General features: G+C 42.9%; 1 protein-coding gene across 2 annotated transcripts; it reads right to left on the bottom strand.

The window, feature by feature from the left end:
* Positions 1-647: 647 nt before the first annotated feature.
* On the bottom strand, positions 648-21,448 carry LOC135114238 (uncharacterized). 2 transcript variants are annotated; one of them, XM_064030031.1, is made up of 6 exons: positions 21,310-21,440; positions 7,693-7,724; positions 4,418-4,579; positions 3,702-3,782; positions 2,777-2,895; positions 648-1,725 (listed from the first exon to the last, which is right to left on the bottom strand). In XM_064030031.1, exons 1-5 carry the CDS (start codon positions 21,311-21,313, stop codon positions 2,821-2,823), a joined length of 354 nt encoding a protein of 117 aa, XP_063886101.1. In that variant the 5' UTR covers positions 21,314-21,440; the 3' UTR covers positions 648-1,725; positions 2,777-2,820. The 2 variants fall into 2 exon arrangements, with proteins under 2 accessions (XP_063886101.1, XP_063886102.1); XM_064030032.1 differs by lacking the exon at positions 2,777-2,895 and having other exon boundaries at positions 21,310-21,448.
* Between the last annotated feature and the right edge of the window lie 401 nt (positions 21,449-21,849).

Consider the following 21,849-nt stretch of genomic DNA (forward strand, 5'->3'; position numbering starts at 1 on the left):
TATATATATATATATATGATTATTTAATCCTTTCTTTTTTGTCTTGTTATCAAGTGTCTGTTTACACCATTGGAGTGGTGCCAGACACAAAGCATTTTCGGTCCTTCGGCTGCTGAACACATGAATGTAGTGAGCCTTGTGTGTTACAAGACAGGCAAGCATCAGGCCCCAGGGCTGAGAGCAAAGCCGCTATTTTCTATTCTCCCCACACATGTCGGGCGCCTCTCAGGATAAGCTGACTTCAAAGAGAAGACCGATCATAATAGTACATGAAACCTTTGTCCTTTTGCACAGTGCTTCTAGAAACCGTTGATCATTCCTTTATCTAACAGTTAACTACCTGATCCGCCGCGGTATTGCCATATGCTGCAGTGGCTGGTCCACGTGGCGGGGCAGGGACCGGATTCATCAAACAATTTACCATACCAAACTCCTCGTAACCTCGCCAACATCGTCAGGGCGGCAGTCATGTGTCATGCCGTGGATCACTTTATTCAAACCTGCTGATGCTTCCTCGCCGAACAAGTATTTCTCACTGTACTGCTTTCACCTTTACCTCATCTTCTCTTACTTTCCCATTTTCAGATAAAATATATACATTGATTTGTATATTTATTCACTTATTTTAGGGATAAACAAGTTCTCCGTTTAATAAGCACACATTTTATTTTGGGAACAGGAAGCATAAAACCAGCGGCCCTTGAAGCTTCTTTGTGTTTGTTGTCCTTGTTACCCTTTACTTGTTCACAGCGCCAGGGTCGGGGTGGGGAAGGGTGGGATTGGGGTGAGGAATGAGGGGGCCGGCAGCCATGAGGTCTGGCGGAGACTTGGGGAGGGGGCTGGGGGCTGGGGGGTGGATGGAGCTGGGCGGACACAAGAGGTGGTCGCGTGGGCCCAGGCACTGTCACTCTGAGCCTCGCAAACTGCTTCACCATCTGACCAGGACTGACGAGTGGCGGCCCATCACGTCCTCCTCCACCAACCACAGCACGCACACCCCGCTGCTCCTCGGTCATCCACACAGCCGTGGAGATGCTGCGTTATGTACATACAGATAAATTAGTGTGTTAGTGTGGTGGTGCTGTGAAGACGAATAATCCCTCGGAGGAGTGTGAGCGGCAGGCTGGCTGGCGGCGCTGCGTCACCCACTGGTCAGATGGGGGGCGCATGGCTGGCTTGTTACTGTGTTAGCCTTGGGGGAAGTGGGTCCTGGAGGATCGAGAGTGGCAGTTCGTAAGTCATCTTGCGAGGCGGGCTGTCCCTCCCAACCCCGCGCACCGGACTGATTGATGGCCTCCTGTCCCGGGCTGTGGCTGTAGTGTTGCTGGTCTTGGCATTGAGTCTTGTCGGCTGATGGTGGTGTTGATGGCTGCAAGCACGCGGCGTAGCGATGTTTGCTGTATTGCAGCTGCGTCTGTTTCTTTCGCTTCATGTCATGTTGGTCTTGATGTGTGATGATACATTGTACGATGCATATACATAAATATATATAGTACGAGTATGCGAATATATGTATATATATATTAACTTTATATATGATACAACTTTTATTACACACACACACACACACACACACACACACACACACACACACACACACACACAACATACACACACACGTCGATCAGCATCCCGATTTCAGCCGCTGCCGATGGCTTGCAGACGCATGAGTCGGCGACGGCGTATCATCTCAAGCTTCTCGCTGCCGGGGGGGTGGAGGCGCATCTGGCGGGGAAAGGCTGGTCAGCGGACTTATCTCATAACGGCGCACACTGAGAAGGGCGGGGTTTTCCCTTGTCCTGGTGTATCTGTGCGTGTGTACCAAGCCACCGGGGTCCCTGACGTGTAAGAGCTTCTAGCCACAAGACAGAGGGTGGAGAGGCTACACCAACAGTTGTATACATGTACTTCAGCACCATGCAAGGCCCAGAAGGAAGGCTTGCAAGCATTCCTTTAAAACAAGACTTGTACCCAGATGATCCTCCGTTACTCTCCACCCTCAGTGGTGATCCCAGCGTACTACAGCCGACCGTGTGTTCCATTTGTCCCATGGGCAGTGTTCACTGATCCGAAGATGCCTGAAGTGGAATAAGCTCTCCAATGTACAGCGTCAGCGTGAAATGTACGCTTGTATAGCAGTGGTACCAAACCATGGCAAGCAAATATCCACTTGCAAGATGAAAATGCCTGCTGAAGGTTTTAACTTTCACCCCCAAAAAAAAATATTTACACGAAAACAAATCTTTGAAGATTTAGAAAGGCTTTCACCAAAAGATATTTACATGGCGATAATGATCATATTTGTTCCTGTCAGTCACAACCCCTGAGCTGAGAGGGGTGGTGGAGGCATTACAGTGATGCAAGTGTTTGTGAGGATGTGAGGCGCCTCGAACACACCGAACATCGTCACACAGGTGCCGCCCAACACCCGAGGTTGGGCAGCAGACGGCAATGTTTCCAAGGAAGCGAAGCCGACCAAGCATCACTCGACTATACATTTACACTTATGTACAAAACTTACTTCTAGATTTAAAACACAGCAAAACTCCTCTTAATCAAAACTTACACATGAGAAAGACGAATGAAAGAGAACAATATTTACAAAACAACACACAATTTAGAACAATGACATTACTAGTAAGTGAATAGGAGAAAAAATGTGATGCTTGATATACATTCCCTGTGTTACCATTGACCCCTGACCCCGCAAGAAACCTGTTACTCCTCCTGGTGAGTGCCTGAGAGCCTCCTGGTGTACTGAAGGGCGGGGGTTAACCTGTGTCCGGTGGGTTGGCGGGGTCCGGGGGAAGTTAGTGAGCCCTACACCTTGTTGTTAGCAGCCCTTGTAGTCGCCTGCAGCATCTCCCTCTCCACCTCCTCGGTCTCCTGGCGTATCTGTAACATTATTTCACCGTAGGTCACTTGTGTGCGTCAGGACTCACGAGGACACGCACAGGCCACGTCAAGGCGTCCTCCATCCCCACAGGACGCCACCGGAGCAGTGACGCGCGTGGGGAGGAAGGGAAAGGGCGTGTGGTGTGAACTCTCGCTGTCTGAAGCTTTCACCTGTTAATTGCTTTCCCTGTCACGACGAATATGTTTAGTTTTTCAGTATTGTTAGTCGGTACCGCTAGTGTGTGTGTGTGTGTGTGTGTGTGTGTGTGTGTGTGTGTGTGTGTATGTGTATGTGTGTGTGTGTGTGTGTGTGTGTGTGTGTGTGTGTGTGTGTGTGTGCGACTATAATTTTACCAAGACCCGTGCGTGATATTGTTTTTTTTTTTTTACCTTCCTATTTCCTTGTAGTATTCCATGTGTTCGGGTGTGGCATGAAAAGACTCGTGTGAGAAAAAGCACCTCTGTATTTAATGTTACCTGTGAGAACAACATATGTAAATGGAAACCAGCCAAGTCCATCTTAAGCAACAACAAAAAATAACATAAAGAACACACAAACATGGAAACATCACAAAACAAAACAAAACAAGAAGCTACTCCAAAAACAAACAAAAAACAAACACACATACAAACCCATCAACAAAAACAACTTGAAGCACCACAAAAAAAAAAAAAAAAAAAAAACACTAATAACTTTAATATGTCAAGCGTAGGAAGGAGGAAGGACTTTAGGAATAAGCCAAGTAACAATCTAAGGGTCAGGAGGGAAGATTTGAGTGTGTCCGTGGTTCCCGTCAGGTCCTCACCATGATCCTCTTCTTCTCCTTGCAGGCGTACTCGCTCTCGTCCACGTCGTTGTAGCAGTCACTCTTGTAGTCCCCGGGAAGCTGTGGAGAGAGGGAGAGGTTATTAGGATTAGCTGCGTGAAGATCAAAATTAAGTTGATTTTCAGTAGGATAGAAATGAGTTCAATTCTTTCATTTTTATTTATTTATTTACTTGTTTTCGCAGTAATCTGTGGGGAGAAGAATGACTATTAGCTAGTTTCTGTAACTCCTTCCTTCCTATGACTTTAATTTTTTTTTTTCGTAATAATCCACAAATTTTTTAGACATGTTTTGTGCTAAGGGTTTTTAAATTGTTCTGTAGTCTTGTTAAGAGACAAAATTAACTTCCACTTCTCTCATTTTACGGTGTGTCCATGTAGACTATCCTTTACAGAGACAAAACAAACAAAGGATCTACAAATGAAGGAAGTTTAACCCTCTCGTTCAAAACACAAGATGGTTGAAAGTAGTAGTAGTAGTAGTAGTAGTAGTAGTAGTAGTAGTAGTAGTAGTAGTAGTAGTAGTAGTAGTAGTAGTAGTAGTAGTAGTAGCAGCAGCAGTAGTAGTAGTATAACAATCATCATTAACATAATTTTCACAACCTAACACAACCTGGCACGTCAAACAAAACTATAACAAAACCCAACTTTAAGAGCCTTCACGACCTTCCTACATCCTCCTCATAGCTAACTCACCCCGTTGCCGTCGAATTCACACAGCTTGGCAAGTGGCCTGGAGTGGACCAGCATCTTCTCAAAGGACGTGGGCTTATCAACGGGGCAATAAAACACATCTGGAGTCGCCTTGTCGAACACGATGGATTTCCTCATCATGTCCCCGTCCACCATTGTGCTCGCCTGTGGAGGACAAGAAAGACTGAGAGGCTGAATGACTTGGTGTTGATAGCAAGAGGGTAAAGAGGAAGAGATCGTGATTCAAGGAAGAATTCGTGTTGTTACAGAAGACAATAGAGACTTAGACTGAATGGTTGATAGCGAGGACAAGAGGAAGAGGTCGTGAGATACTGTGATAAAAGGAAGAAATGGTAATGTTATAGAAGACATACCAATGAGGAAAAAAAAGGAAGGTACTGTAATAAAAGGAAGAAATCGTAATGTTACAGAAGACAAGAGAAACTGAAACGTCATGACACCGAGAAGGAAAATAGGAAGAGATCGTGACAATAGGAAGAAAACATGATATTACTTGACAGATGAGAGGAAGAGGAGGTGAAAGGAACACATTGACTCACTGAACGTCTGTCTGATTCATCGATTTCTTAACTGACTGAAGGAATAAGGTGTTCATGATGTAACGTGGAGTTTTGAGTGCTGCTTAAGTTTAACGAAGGCAAATATATAGTATGGAAAACAGGTAGATCAGGATATACAAGGGAGGGAGGTGGAATGTAGCGCTGTGTGAAGAGAACGCGGAAAAGAGAGAGAGAGAGAGAGAGAGAGAGAGAGAGAGAGAGAGAGAGAGAGAGAGAGAGAGAGAGAGAGAGAGAGAGAGAGAGAGAGAGAGAGATTATGAAAGAACGGGTTGTGATACATGCATACAACAAAAAATAATGAATAAACAAATAAATAATCAAACTCAAAAGGGAAGAGAGAAGAAAAACAAAAGTCGATTAGCAGGAAATCACACACACACAAAAAAAGAAGAAAAAGAAAAAAAAAAACAGGTAGAAAGTATAGACAACGATAAGCAATAATGAATCAGAATAAAATAAACAAAAATAAAATCATATGTAGCTCCACACACACACACACACACACAAAAAAAAAAAAAAAGGATTAAGTCACACCGAAACACGTAAGAAGAGAAAGCAAACCTGGCAAGAACAGATACAATTCCATCAAACGCCTGGTATTACATAAAGAACGAAAAGGCAAAAAAAAAAAAGACAAACATAAAAAAGAAAATGATGAAAGCAAGAGCAGTGGAGGTGGTGGTGGTGTTGTTATTGGTGGTGGTGGTAGTACACAGAAAGTTTATGGCAGACTAAGCACAGAGGACGTGCAAAGGAGACAGGGAAAGAGAGGGAGAAAAGTGGCGCTGAACAACGAGAAGAAAGAGTAGGAGGAGTAGGAGCAGGAAGAGAAACTAAGTCATATATAAACCAAAGCTGCTTGGAACGGGCGTGATACAGGGTAGGACAACAAATCACGGGCGTGGCAAGGCGAAGGACAGCAAAGAGTGATGTTTGTTGTGGAAAGAAAGGAAGAAAAGAGAAAGTGAAAAAAAGAAGAAACGGTGATCGTGTTGATGGAGGAGGAGGAGGAGGAGGAGGAGGAGGAGGAGGAGGAGGAGGAGGAGGAGGAGGAGGAGGAGGTAAGAGTGGGTGTGAGTGACTGCACAAGAGGGCGTGAAGGATGTGGGTGTGGCGAGAAAGAGGAGTCAATAGTTAAGAGAATAGTGAAAGCAGAGAGAGAGAGAGAGAGAGAGAGAGAGAGAGAGAGAGAGAGAGAGAGAGAGAGAGAGAGAGAGAGAGAGAGAGGAGAGAGAGAGAGAGAGAGAGAGAGAGAGAGAGAGAGAGAGACACTGGTGAATACAAATGTTGCTAAGTGAATCATTAACTAACGTACGCACACATAAGGTTACTAAATAATAACCTTATACTACTAACACACACACACACACACACACACCCTACAAACACACACACACACACACACACACACATACATACAATAAACGGGATGTATACACAAAAACAAGGAAGACGACTTGTGACCTTCCAAACAGGCAAAAGTCCCCCCTCCCCCTCCTCCTCCTCCTCCTTTTCCTCCTCCTCTCCCTCTCTCCCCCTCTCATCCAAGGACGGGCTGCGACACTACCGAGAGAGATGAGAGAGAGAGAGAGAGAGAGAGAGAGAGAGAGAGAGAGAGAGAGAGAGAGAGAGAGAGAGAGAGAGAGAGAGAGAGAGAGAGAGAGAGAGAGAGGAGAGTTTTACATGTGAGAGTGAGTTTACAAGTGAGAGAATTGGCAAGGGAGAGAATTTGCAAATGAAAGAGAGAGAGAGAGAGAGAGAGAGAGAGAGAGAGAGAGAGAGAGAGAGAGAGAGAGAGAGTAGAGAGAGAGAGAGAGAGAGAGAGAGAGAGAGAGGGAGGGAGGAGGGGGGGAGAAGGGAGCTAACAGGAAGGAGGTAAGAAGGGAGATGGAGGGTAATTGAGACGGCTTCCTCTCGCCCACGGGGGAGGAGGCGCCCACACACACACACACACACACACACACACACACACACACACACACACACACACACACACACACACACACACACACACATACACACACACACACACACACACACACACAGAGAGAGAGAGAGAGAGAGAGAGAGAGAGAGAGAGAGACGAGAGAGAGAGAGAGAGAGAGAGAGAGAGAGAGAATGTTTGCAAGTAAGACGGAGTTTACAAGTGAGAAAGACGGAATTTATAAGTGAGAGAGAAAATTTGCAAGGGACAGAAATGACAATAAGAAAGAGTCTACAGGTGAGAGAGAGAGAGAGTGAGAGTGTCTGTGTGTGTGTCTGTGTGTATACTTGCAAGGGCATAGAGAGGGAAAAAAGAAAAGTAAGAGTGGGCATGGAGGGCAGAGGTAGGAAAAAATGAAGGCGAGGCGGCAGGTGGACTGTAGAGCAGGCAGAGGGGGAAAGAGCAAGGGTGGGAGGCGGGCAGGGACACGCATCGAATAATTAAAGGAACAAATATTTAAGATCAGTTGTTCCTTAAACCGTTCAGAAGACACCCACTTATGGTATTTTGGGAATTATCATGGCTATCTCCAAACATACGAGTAAATGGGTGGGTGGGTGGATGGGTGGGTGGAGGACGGACGAGTGGAATGATCATGGCTATCTTCAGGTATATGAGTGAACGAGTGGATGGATGGATGAAGGAGGGACAAATAAGGGTAAGAAAGGATTGAACTGAGGTGTTATAGTTGAGCAAAGGCGAAGAACACTTACCACAGCGAGGAGGAGGAACACCGCTAACTGATCTGTAGTAAAGGAGAGAAAAAAAAGGAATTAGAATCAGAATCACACGTGCAAAAATAATAGCACTTTTATCTTCATATTTCCATGCACGTCCTTTTATTTCACCTGCCCGGAGATTAAGAAGGCGAATAGAAGAAAAAAAAAGTTACACATCATTACTAGAAATAAGTAAAAAATGAAATGAAAAAAAGCAAATAAATTAATATGAAGAAAAGTAACACAACATCACAAGGAAAACGTAATAGAATTTAAAAGGTAATGAAAAAGGCAACAAAATATGCAAATTGTGGGCATTGAGGAGGAGGAGGAGGAGGAGGAGGAGGAGGAGGAGGAGAGGAGGAGGAGTTTGTTACGTGACTCTTCTTTCTCTTTGTCAAGGGCATCATCTCACTCATCCCATCAGTCTCTTTGGGCTTTTCTCTCTCTCTCTCTCTCTCTCTTTCTTTCTTGTTGCACATCCATTGTCCCAGTTTCGTCTCACTGCCTGACGTATTCCTTCCTCTCCCTCCCTCACTCACTCGTTTTCATGCCCCGACTTCTCTTATTATTACTTCACATCTAACCTTTTTTCTCCTCCAGCATTTTTCTCTCTAACTGCTCCCTAACTGCTAACTAATTCCCTGTAACTGCTCTATAAGGATTCTCGAAGGTCTACCGGAGAAACGTTATTGAATTGCATTTAAGATTTCCGTAAATGTCACTCTGAAATTAATGACTGGAGATTTAGTTATGGTAGTGATTCTCTGGTGACAAAGTTCAAGGGAGTTCAGACAGCTTGATTAAGATAAAAGTTTTAAAGTTTAGAATTTACTTGTGTTTTATTTTCATATTATAGATTGTCAAAGAAAAAAAAAATGAAATACACAAAAATAAATAAATATGTACGGTAATATGTATCTCAATCTAGACTGTCAGGAATAAATAATATAATATAAACATACATGCAGTAATATTTTTCATTTACATATCGAAAGAAAAATCCTACCGTACTTTTTAGTTAATAAAGACAAGGATGCAAAAAAAAAATATCAATAAAAATAACATAAGAAAATCAGTTTCTTACTCTTGCCTCCCTTCCCCATTTTCTAATGTAAATTTTAATACATATGTGCATTCCCTTTACTTTCCACACAAAAATTTCTTTCTTTTGCTTCCTTTCCCCCTTTCGGAATATAAATATTAACATCTACCTTCATTTCCTTTACTTTCTTCACATGAGTTTCCTACTCTTACTTCCCTTCCCTTTTTTTTTCAATATAAATTTTAATATCTACCTACATCTCCTTTACTTTCTACACACAAATCTACCTTGCCTCCCTTCTCACAGGCTAATTGTCTTTATTACCCAATAAATTTTCAGTTATTTCCCTTTTGCAAGTTCCAAAATGAGGTTTCCCCGTCGCAGCTGCAGCGTTCGTGGTGGGAAAGCGGATCCCAGGCAATAAACTAACGGCTTGCAGGTGGTGGCTTCGTGGTGAGGCTGAACGGGAAGGCAAACCTCTCATTGATGGAAAGCGACGGAAAGAAATTCATTACTCTGGGAACACTGACACTGGTAAATCATTGTTCCCGGTCTTATCTACGAGTGGATATATCACATACTAAAATTAAGATGGCACAAGTAAACCTCGTAATTTTAACACTTTCACTACGATATGCAACAATTCACATCACTAAAAGCAATGTATTAAATCTTTATAAGAGCCTATAAGGAAGAAAGGGATGAAAAGGAATACATTTTAAATTTCTAGCCAGTATAATGTTTGGAAGTGGTTGTACAATGAGAAGAATTATTCCAAAGTGGTTCGTGATTAAGGAAAGATGTACCAAATGGCAGTGAATGGGTTAAATATTTTGGACTGCTTTTCAAAGATCGTAGAAATTATTTGTAAGGTTCTCTTGAAAGTTTTCCTCGTTGATGATGCAGGAACCTTGTCAAACTATTACTAGAATCACGAAAACCCTCTTGAAAACCACAATACCTTCCACTAAAGTGTTAAAATGAGTTGTGACAAAACACCAAAACGTTTAGGAAGAGGAACTTACTTGTACTAGTAAATCTCATCGATACAATTATGAGCAAGTGAAGCAAGTATAAGAATTTCAGTATACACAGACCCTAGTGCTTCCCTTTGCCAAATGAGAAAGAGGGTTTTAGGAAATGCACCTTCCAGACCCATCCTGAACATCACCAAACCATGGGCTATGGGTGATTTACACTTGCAGCACCCACATTACACCCGCACTGCGTTCAGGTGAGTCTTAGTGTACATGGACCCTGGTGTTTCTCTCTATTCAATGCGATAAGTTCTCCACCCCAGTCGATAGAAAGCTGCAGAGTGGTGGACGTTAGAAGCGTGGGAATATTGCTTCACTCCACCAGTTACCCCTTCCTTTAACTCCCTTCTCCCTAAAACACGAACTCACTCACTAAAAAACCTTAATAACTGAGAATAGATACCTGAACACTGTAATAAGCAAAGCAGACAAGAAGGGAAGATGATAAAAAGACTATGAGAGCATGAAGCGTAAGTGGAAGTAAAGAGCGGAGCGTTTATTTGTTTTACACCTATCTGGCAACACTACCACCACCACTACCACCACCACCACCACCACCTCCTCCTTCCGTAATGTCGTGTGGGAAGTTATAAAACGGGTTTCAATCACTGACCACAAAAGCAGTGATCACCACTTCGTGTACAGGGAAAAAAAACAAGACATCCACTGAGCTAAAAATGAAAATAAACCTTCAATAAATCCACCTGCACTCAAGGAAACAACTTAGTGTAGTTTCACAACCTTCCTCCCGCGGGACAGCAGTGAAAGTCTAACCCACGCAGTGCGCGCCCACGGCAACGAGGAAGAGGTAAAGAGAGGTTGTCGTGCTCGTTACAAAATGACCAAAAGGAATGAGGAATTACAGTCAAAACCACTAAAATTTGGCAGGGATTACTTTCACTTCAATAGCTGAGCGTGGGAGGGAAGGGAGGAGACGAGAAGGGAAGGGAAGGGATGGGGAGGAGAGGGAAGGCATGAGTGGTGTGTTCCCATCCCCCATCCTGCCGCGGGCCCCCTCAGGAGAGAGAGAGAGTGACGGAGGGGAGGGCCGATGACCCGTCTGCTGCTTATAAGAGGACCCGGGAAGACCTGCTGGCAGTTGCTCCTCCTTGCCCTACCTTTCCCCTCGCCCCTGCACGACCTGTCACCTCCCCCCAGTAATTTTCCCCCAGTACATTTCACGCCTCCCCCAGTAACCTTGCTCCTCCTTGCCTCGCCTCACCTCACCTCACTCAACCACCCACACCTTCCCCTGTCATCTTGCTTCTCGCCTCGTCTCCTCTTGCACCTCTCCAGTAAACTTACCTGTACCTGTACCACCTAACTAACTTGCCTTAATCTAACTGTAATTTTCCTCCTCCTCCTCGCTTCATCTATTCAACCACCCACACCTTCTGTTATCTTGCTCCCAGCCTGACCTCCTCTCACATCTCTCCCAGTGACTCTTCCTCTCGCCTCACCTTTCATATTTCTCTTATACCTCGGTCTCACCTCACCTCCCATGCACCACCTGTCATTTCTCCCACATGAACCCCTTTCCTCCCCTCACCTCCCATGCACCTATCACCACCCACCATACACACTAACCTCCTCCACCATCACCACTCGTCTCACTTTTTACCTCTCTTATACCGCTCCTTTTCCTCCATCCCTCAACCATTACTTAGGGGCGTCACAGCGCGGCGCCCCACCTGTGGACGCGCCCTTTTAACTGACTGCGGCGCTCCACCTGCTGCCTTCCACCCGCTTCCACTGCGCGGTGATGCAATGCGGCTGTAGTTAGTGTATTTCCTAGTGATGGTGACGCAATGCAAGGTTCTGTGATGATGATATGATAAAGACTTGGGCGCAGTGATGAGGATGATGAGGGAGAGGGAGGGAGGGAAGGGAAAGAGGGAGGAAGTGAGAAGGCGAGAGAGAGAGAGAGAGAGAGAGAGAGAGAGAGAGAGAGAGAGAGAGAGAGAGAGAGAGAGAGAGAGAGAGAGAGAGAGAGAGAGAGAGAGAGAGAGAGAGAAACGAGGGAATAAAAAGAATACAGAAAACTGGAAATGGAAGGAAATTAAAAGAAAAAAAACCTGAAGGACTTAAAATTTTTGGCATCTTAGTACATATATTCATAAAATAAATCAGTAATGAATAAATAAGACAAATAAACACGAACATTAATCAAATGGAAGAAGAAAAAAAGATGGCAAACAGTATCCAAGAAGCGGCCTGGAGTAGAAGGAAAGAGAGGGAGAGAGAGAGAGGCAAAGCAATTTCATTACGGGAGCGAGGCGGAGGAGAAAGAAGGGAAGAAGGAGGAGGAGGAGGAGGAGAAGGAGGCGTGAGCGGCGGAACAGTTACTTGCGGGAGTCGATCTTGCGAGTCGGGCAGAGCTGAGCGGAAACACTGGCTCGGCCTCCCCCAGATGCCAAGCCGTGTTTTGAGACGTTCTGCCCTCTCCTATAGCCTCCTCCCAAGGCCACGGAGGCGATTAGCACTATTGGCTTCAGCGTTTTTCCATACTAGTGATGCAGAATCTTTATTGAATTAGCAGTGGAATCATAAGAAAACATCCTAGTCATAAAAGCACCCTTGAAAACTCCTCTAACTTCCACTACAGCCTGGTAAAAGTAATCAAGTTAAGACGTCGATGTGTTTGAGAAAGCGGGTCCCTTGATATGAAGCTTGCTAAGGAACACCGTGATGCTTTCTGAGGTTCCTATTGACGGAGCAGAATTTTTGCTGAACTATCACTAAATTCATACAAAAAACACTATTGCCATAAATAAAAAACATCCTTGAAAACTCCACTAACTTACCCTACAGTCTGGTAAAAGAAATCTAATAAGATGCTGAAGTATTTAAGAAAGTGGTTCCCTTAATACATAGCTTGCCAAAGAACACAGTGATGCTTACAGAGGTTATGGTATCACTCCCTCGTTCAGTGTCAGTTCTTTACGCCTACTCAGCATTAGAATCTCGAGGAAATGTGTGTAGGCACGTAGAACAATGACAGGTGCAGCGGTCGTGAGGGAAGGAGAATGGCTGCAAAACTTGTGTGTGAGAGGGGGGAGGGTCTTCGAATCTCTCTTGCATCATAAACTTACTTCCTCCGCCTCACCTCAACCCTACACACGACCTCTCATTCAACACCTGTCTCCTCTACCTCCTCTTCCTCGCCCCCTTCTCCTTAACTACTCCAACTTGTTAACCTCCCCGCCTGTCACTGCCTTCACCCTCGCCTCCTGCAGCGGAAAAAATGGAACAGAACCAGAAAAGCTGAACATTAAAGCATTTCCACCTGACTTCCTTTAACGGGCCGCGAAAGAACGGAACCTGATGTACGCGTGTGTGTGTGTGTGTGTGTGTGTGTGTGTGTGTGTGCATGTGTGTGTGTGTGTGTGTGTGTGTGTGTGTGTGTGTGTGTGTGTGTGTGTGTGGGTCAGCAACAAGGCTCACCAGTCAGCCTTGAACCACATAAGGACTTGTTAACACACACACCGGCCAGTCCCCACCTCTTGATATGCCTCCAGATGACACACACACACACACACACACAGAGAGAGAGAGAGAGAGAGAGAGAGAGAGAGAGAGAGAGAGAGAGAGAGAGAGAGAGAGAGACTTGTTTGCGTCCAGTCAATATGAAGCTTTAATAGAAGATTAGATTAATTTACAGACAGGAATGGCAAGTGAGAATAGGTAAACAAGTTTTATACATTGACTGCCACGTGTAGACCTACTGACTCCTCACACCTTCCCTTATATTCGAGAGATACATTACTTTCCACTCAGACCAATGACACACAACTAACTTAAGCCCTGTACATTAATTTCGCAAGAGCCTTAGAGACACTTTACAATGCTAGCCAGAAGATAATACAAGATAATATGAATGACCAAGGTGCACTTCGAGTCCCTTTTAAGGCAAGAGTAATGGTTTCACAAGACCCTGACCTCATCTACTCTAAGCTTCCAGGTGATGATTGAACGAGTGAAAAAAAAAAAACCTGCTTTTCGCTCCCATATGGCCAAGACACACGGGGATCGGAGGGCAAAACATGTAGTGGAGCAGCTGACGCGGAGGAGGAGGAGGAGGAGGAGGAGGAGGAGGAGGAGGAGGATGGAGAAAGAAAAATAAGAACAAGGAGAACAAGAAAAGAACAGGAAAGAAGAAGAAGAAGAAGAAGAAAAAGAAAAAGAAAAAGAAGAAGAAGAAGAAGAGCAGCAGCAGCAGCAACAACAACAACAACAACAACAGCAACAACAACAACAACAACAACAACAACAACAACAACAACAACAACAAGAGAAAGAAGAGGATGACGAGGATGATAATGATGATGATGATAATTATGATGATGATGATGAGGAGGAGGAGGAGACATAGCAATCTTGGTAGCTTCACCCTCACTCTAATGGCTGGCTGGTTGACTGACAGACTGGCAACTGCTGTAAGTACCTGCTATTAGAAGCACTTTCCACTGCAAAACAAACACGACAAGACCGCTGTGTGTGTGTGTGTGTGTGTGTGTGTGTGTGTGTGTGTGTGTGTGTGTGTGACGGAGTTGCTGTTGTTTAGACTCATTACCAAATATAGATAAAAAATAAATAACAAATATACTTTTCCTTTCTGATTCAACAGTTGTACTTGAAACACAAAATAAAGTTTTAAAGCGAATTAAAAATGTTTAGAAAAAAAGGATGGATGGAAGGAAAGGGAAAAAAATGTAAAGGAAATTTAGTTTGCGTTTATGGTTATGGTGAAAACAGTCCTGCACGTGAGATGATCTTGGAAAGCCAAACATAAGACACATAATGGAGAGTTCAGCTTAGTTTACGTATTTTTGTGAGGTGTCTCTTAATTAACAGTTCAGTAATAATAAAACTAAGTGATGACGAGGACGAGAGGGGGAAGAAGAAGAAAAAAATAAAATAATCTATTCAATTATACACGTCTTATCTGCCCAATTACCAATCCATTCATCTTATTTTCTTTTTTTCATTAATCTTTAACTTCTACTCCATCATACAGTATATTATTTTCTACAAGTCATCATTCAAACTTCGCGTGACTCTTCTATAATATTCCAAATCGACTCTGTTACCTCGAGACATCAGCGTGCAGGCCACAATTGGAGTGTTGTGGTTTACCAAAGTGTCTTCTCACGGGTTCCGATCACAGGTATCAGCACCGCGTTACCAGGTGCTCACTAAATGGCCCCAGTTCTTGCTGTCTCACGGATGCACGTGTTTCACCTCCTCGGATGCTTACCTCTCTATAATACTGCGCTTTCTTCATTCCTTTCTCTCTCTCTCTCTCTCTCTCTCTCTCTCTCTCTCTCTCTCTCTCTCTCTCTCTCTCTCTCTCTCTCTCTCTCTCTCTCTCTCTCTCTCTCTCTCTCTCTCTGTGTGTGTGTGTGTGTGTGTCTGTGTGTGTGTGTCTCCTGTTCTTTAAGTTTCTTCTCTTCACATTGAAATTAATTGTCTCTTTTTTCTTCTTCTTCTTCTTCTTGACTTCATCTCTATTCTGCTCCATGCTTTTCTCTCCCTTATATAGAATTGTTTCACTTGTTCTATCTAGCGTTTCCTTGATCACTTCTTTGTGTTTCTACCTTATTTATGGACATCTTCATCTTAATTTATTCATCTAGTGCTTTCTTGATTCCTTCTCTTTACCTCATGTTCTATGAGTTTCTTCCTCTTACATCAAGTTGTCTCTGTTGTTCTATGTGGATCTAGTGTTTGCTTGATCACTCCTTTCGTACCTGCTCCTTATGCTTATTTCTTATGTACGTACATCAATTTGTTTTATTTTACCAATCTTGTGCTTTCTTGATCCCTCATCTCTATCATGTTCTACGTATTTTTCTCTATTTTTACATTAAGACGTATATATATATATATATATATATATATATATATATATATATATATATATATATATATATATATATATATATATATATATATATATATATATATATATATATATATATATATATATATATATATATATATATATATATATATATATATATATATATGTATTTTTTTCCTGCAGTTTATTTTTTTCCTCTTTGCATAAGGCGCCCTATGATCCCGTTCTTGCGACCCTTAAAATCAATCGCCTTCACCGGTTATCCTTCTACCTGAGACATGTAAGTAATTCATATTGTTCTCTTCTCCATTGTTTCTGACATAACCCAAACCACTTCCAGCACACTCTGATCTGACCTTTTCGATAAATCTTGCAAACCGTTTCTCATTGTCAAGCAGCACGCCAAAACTTGTTTCCAGGCTGGCTTTACTGACTCGTCCTTACTCTCGCAGGTGAAGACAACGCCCCTCAGACAAACGAATCAGCTAGCAGAATGACCTCCCTCGGTTAACCTCATTTCACCTCAATATACACATCCATACACAAGCTTCTCATCTCTCCAACCATCAGCAAAGCCATTATGTAATATCGAACTCGTTTCGTTGAACATTAGAACATAAGAAAATAAGGGAAGCTGCAAGAAGCCGTCAGGTCTACACATAGTAGTCTTTGTATGGAACATGCCTATCATTTCCTCTTATCATCCTCACTCATAAATATGTCTAACTTCTTTTTTTAAGCCAATGACTCAGTACTAACAACATGATTACTGACTACTGCATTCATCTATCACTCTATTTTCCACGCATGCACCTCGCTCTTTCTCCATATCACACAACTTTCAATTTCCACCTGATGATTACACCACCAGACAAGCTTCCCCTCCCTCCAGACACCAACATGAACCATCCCAGTCCTTTCTAAATCGCTTCACTTCCACACATACGAGTACACCTCCTTCTCCCTCCCTCTCTCCATATCCCACTTAAACCCAGGACTTTCAGCCTCCGCTTATGATTACATCACTAACAGCAACCCTTTGTCCGCAACCGAGAAGAGGGAAAAATGAGAGAGAGAGTGAGAAAAAAAAAAAAGAATATGCATAAAAGAAGCTGCAGTAAAGATATACTTGAATAATATTAATAACCATAATCATTTCCTTATAGGTAGCTGAGGCAAGGACTCTGGGGGGTTGGGTGGTTCCTCAGATATCCAAGGGCCTGACATTGGCTCGTCAAGGACACGCCCACGCCCACACACACACACACACACAGTAACGCACAATCATGGTCTGCTGTTGAATAGTTGGTGACCTGCCACTCCTCTTCACTGTGTTTAGTGTTTTTGCCTCAAGTATGTCTGCTGTCTGGTTTTGTAAGTAGAGAGACAGCTGATCAGTGGACGGAAGATTGAGGAAGATGCAAAGTACAATGGAGGTAATCGAAGTAAGTTGGCTTTTGTCCAGGAATTTATGAATGTTACTTGTCGTACACACACACACACACACACACACACACACACACACACACACACACGCAGTAATAGTAATAGTAGTAGTAGTAGTAGTAATATATTAACAAAAACACAAGTATTACAAAAAAATACATGTCGTTTTTGTCCAACTTAATAAACACACACACACACACACACACACACACACACACACACACACACACACACACACACACACACACACACACACACACACACACACGTGTTTACATCCAAGTTTCCTTGTCATGTATATACACCAGGAAACTTTCAGCAGCACATAAGAAATTAAGACACACCTGATCGCCCACACCTGCTTAACTTCTTACCTGCTGAACCTGTTGGCCTACTTCATCAATATGCTAACCTGCTATTTTTATTTTTCGTAACCTTCTACACTTTTTTTCTTCACATATGCCTATTTTTTTATTTATTTATTTTTTATTTATTAGAACTCCTTATCCTGTGAGTTTATTTTCTAATCTACCCTTGCCCATTAACTTTTTTTTTTACCTATGTCTTTGAATCTCTCTCTCTCTCTCTCTCTCTCTCTCTCTCTCTCTCTCTCTCTCTCTCTCTCTCTCTCTCTCTCTTTAAACACCTTTTTTTTCTCCTTATCCAACGCATACATAAGATTTTTCCCCTTTTAAGCTTAACAAACCTAAACATGTACATTTTCCAACCTTCATTTTTTTTCATCACCTACTTTTGCAAGGGTCCCCGGACACTACTACTAACCACACCCACCTCAACCTCCTAACCTTTCCCCCAGCTCTCTAACACTTCCTGACATTACCATGAGTGCACATCACATCTGCTAACCTTTCATGCACTTCCTACACATCCACCCACCCAACCTAATCCTGTTCACATTTATCAACCCGTCATGCTTCCTGACACTGCAGCAACCACGCACCTGTTTGTCAACCTCCTACACCTACAATAACACTCTATTTAACCCTTTCACAGGAAGTCATTTTTTTTTTATATAATCACACACAACTTTCTAAAGACACTATATGTTGTAGTACAGGCTCTTATATGCACTAATGACATATACCTGTTTGTCAGCCTCCTATATTTGCAATGTTTTCTTCTATTTCACCCTTTCACTGCTAGACAAATTCCCTTACAACTTACAACATTATAAAGACACTTATCTTTTGTACTACAGTCACTTAAATTCTGATGCTTTGAAAACGTGACACTTATTTATCTCTCATCTGTGTCCATCCATGCAAATTTCTACAGTGCTCCCAATGTTTATTTACCAAAGAATGACCACGGCTGTAAAAAAGTGAATCTCTGTGCCTCACCTCTCTAATCCCGCTAACCTATGGCCAAGAGAAGACTAACGCAACCAATACATCTCACTCTTCTGTGTTTACGTATTTTTTTTTCTAGTGCTCTCAATGTTTGCCAAAGGGTGATCACAAGTCTCAAAGGGTTCATCTCTGTCCTTCACCCCTCTAACCCTGCTAACCTTACCTCACTCAACCCACTACCACCAGATGGCATTGTCACTAACCTACACATCTTATACATACGTTAGTTTTTACGAGTACTTCTTTCTCTCTCTCCCTCTAAATGTTACCCTTTCCCAAACCACCTACACGTATTTTTGTTATCTCTCTCTCTCTCTCTCTCTCTCTCTCGACAAAAACTTACACATCTTTTTTCCCCTTTCCTTTTCCTTTCTCTCTCTCTCTCTCTAAATGTTACCCTTTCCCCGAACAACCTACACATTTTTTTTCTCTCTCTCTCTTGACAAAAAACCTACACATATATATATACGTTTTTTCCCCTCTCCTTTCCTTTCTCTCTCTCTCTCTAAATGTTATCCTTTCTCCAAACAACCTACACATCTCTCTCTCTCTCTCTCTCTCTCCCCAGACGTGACTTGGTTAACCTCAAGGCCAGAAAGCAAATTGACCGACTTTGATAACAAACTAGTGATATTGTAAATGACTTGCTGTTATTTCTGTTTTCTCTACTTTTTCTTTCCTTCGTCTCAAGTTAGTTTTATATTTATGCTCCAATGAAAATATACGTCTCTCTCTCTCTCTCTCTCTCTCTCTCTCTCTCTCTCTCTCTGGGCATAGACAAAAAAAAAAAAAACTGAGGGACAAGAAAGTGAAGTTAAGACAATACAGTGCTACAAAAAAACACCGCCGCTAATGATTCGGCAAATAAGTCAGTTTTTCCTCCATGTTGTGCCTCATTTATTGACGGTGACAGGATAACTAATTGCGGGTGATGTTATGGCATCGTGGAGACATTATTACTCTCTCTCTCTCTCTCTCTCTCTCTCTCTCTCTCTCTCTCTCTCTCTCTCTCTCTCTCTCTCTCTCTCCTCTCTCTCTCTCTCTCTCTATTATAATGATCGTGAGCTCAGATTTGACTGTCAACCAAAAATATACCTGAAGACTATTACTATTATCACTACCATTACTGACAAAATTTTTACTATTATTATTATTAGCAACATCGCGAAGTCGAACTCACGAACATCAGACACATCGTAATTAAAGCTTTATTCCCCGGTAAAATGCATACTTTTTTTAAGGCTTAGCTCTTCCAGCCATTATTTCCTAGTCCCACCCACAGGCACGCTAACTATATACATCTTGGACCAACGCTCGTGAAACTTCTGAACCGAAACTGGCAAACTTTTTGAAAATTTACTTCTGTTACTAACTTTTTTGGAAACAGCATATTAAGTAAACCTCTCTCTCTCTCTCTCTCTTAGCGCCCTTGACCGGACTCAGGGTCAATATACAGGGCAGGACAAAAAATAATGGGTTCAAGCTTGATAAAATTAGATCTTAAAGACAGATAGTAAGGAACTGGTTCTTATATTATGTGCTAGATGAATGGAATATACTTAGTAGTCATGTTGTTAGGCCTGAGTCATTAAGAAGGCCTAAAAAAAATAAACAAATTCATAGATAGGGATGATCTATGGAAATAGGTACTTTTCATACAGGAACTAGCACGTGTAGGTGTAGGCGAGACGGTTTCTTGCAGTTTCCCTTATTTTCTACTTGGCACATAAATATCCAACACAAGGGATACTTTGCGGGGTTTATATCTAGCCTGCCGCGAAATTAGCAGATGAATTGCAAGAACATTAAACTGCCCGCGAGGAAGATTTTTTTAAGGAAGTGTGGGCGTTGTCTGGTGTGGAGTCTTGCAATTAGAGAAGTTACTCCCTCCCTCAGGTGGTTCACGGCAGCACCACGCCCACCACACCACACTGAAATGTTACACAGAATACCTACCATCAAGAGAGAGAGAGAGAGAGAGAGAGAGAGAGAGAGAGAGAGAGAGAGAGAGAGAGAGAGAGAGAGAAAATTACTCCTGTACCCCTAAATCTGTTTGAGAAACCAACATATACACACACACACACACACACACACACACACACACACACACACACACACACGCACAGACCCGGACGTGCCACATCGCATACCCGCCCACACCACCACCACGACCACCACCGCCACTGCCGGGATGAATCATAACCGTGCTGGGATGCCAAATTTCATGCCTAGTGGTAACTTAAGCCTGAACCACACCTTGCCATGAGAATTAACATTTTGAAACAAGTCTAGACGCAGAATAAGGCAAAGAAATAATGAATAACGCATACAATTAATTACGAATAGAAAAAAAAATGAATGAAATCACGAGGATATCTCATTAAGACAAAAGGTATCGCGGGGAACAGGTGTAATATGAGACAGGTGAGTACGGAAGGTGACGAGATGAGCGGTTATGCTAAGGTCACTAGTATACATATCACAGCAGCTCTTCCCCCTCTCAAACTCTCTCTCTCTCTTCCCTTTCTCAGACCCTCGCCTCAGGGTACACATTTAGAGAGAGAGAGTGGGAGGAAGAGAGAGAGGGTGAGTCCTTCATTTCTCCTCCAAAGGGAAACCATAGCAGCAAAAGGACAATGTTAGGCCGATCGGCAGCCACGTTTTGCGGTTATCCTGCCATCCAAAGTTCATGGGTCGGCAGTGAACCTTGACTTAACTTATTTGGGAATAGGATCGCTCCTTCACGTCGCACTGAAATCTCTTGCGTCTCGTCCAGTTCTAAGTTTGTGACGCCTGAAAAGCATCTGAAGTACTGGTGGTGGACTTCATGTAAACAAAAGGCGTACTCACTCATGCTTGTTGTGTGCACGGCTTGTCTTTGGTAGTGGAGGAAGAGATGCGTGCGTCCTCCCCTTCCCGCTGCTGCTCTGTGACTAACCCGCGTGTGGACTGTGGAAGATTGGCAGTGTGGTCTGGAAGGAGCGCCGCCCACCGCCACCAGGCCCTGCCAGGCTCCGCGGCGCTAAGATGTCGGCGCCAGAAATTTACTGATGCACCAATAAATCAACACCATTATGACGTGTTTGCCGCACCGAGGAAGTCACGATATGGGTTTCTCAGACTGACTCAAATACTGTGCGCGCGATGGGTGAAGCTTTCATTGTAGCAAGCAGCAATTCCGCCATGAAACGAGTAACAGCATTTATTTATTTATGTTTATTTATTTATTTATTTACTTATGTTTATTTATTTTTTTTGTCTGGAATACTAGTGATTTTGATAAGATGAAAAAGTGTATATAATGACGTATAAGGAACTCAACTTTTACCTTCATAGTACAATACGTTTTATCATGTGAACTCATAAACTTAGAAACAACAATAAAATAAA

Source organism: Scylla paramamosain, chromosome 27 (assembly GCF_035594125.1).
Source record: "Scylla paramamosain isolate STU-SP2022 chromosome 27, ASM3559412v1, whole genome shotgun sequence".
Classification (NCBI taxonomy): Eukaryota; Metazoa; Arthropoda; class Malacostraca; order Decapoda; family Portunidae; genus Scylla; species Scylla paramamosain.

What these genes read in the sequence shown, in the direction of transcription:
- LOC135114238 (XM_064030032.1), bottom strand. An exon ending in TGTTCCTCCTCCTCGCTGTG is followed by an intron (nt 4,580 to 7,692) that starts GTAAGTGTTCTT and finishes TGTCCTCCACAG; the next exon opens with GCGAGCACAATGGTGGACGG. An exon ending in GTGAATTCGACGGCAACGGG is followed by an intron (nt 3,783 to 4,417) that starts GTGAGTTAGCTA and finishes CTCTCTCCACAG; the next exon opens with CTTCCCGGGGACTACAAGAG.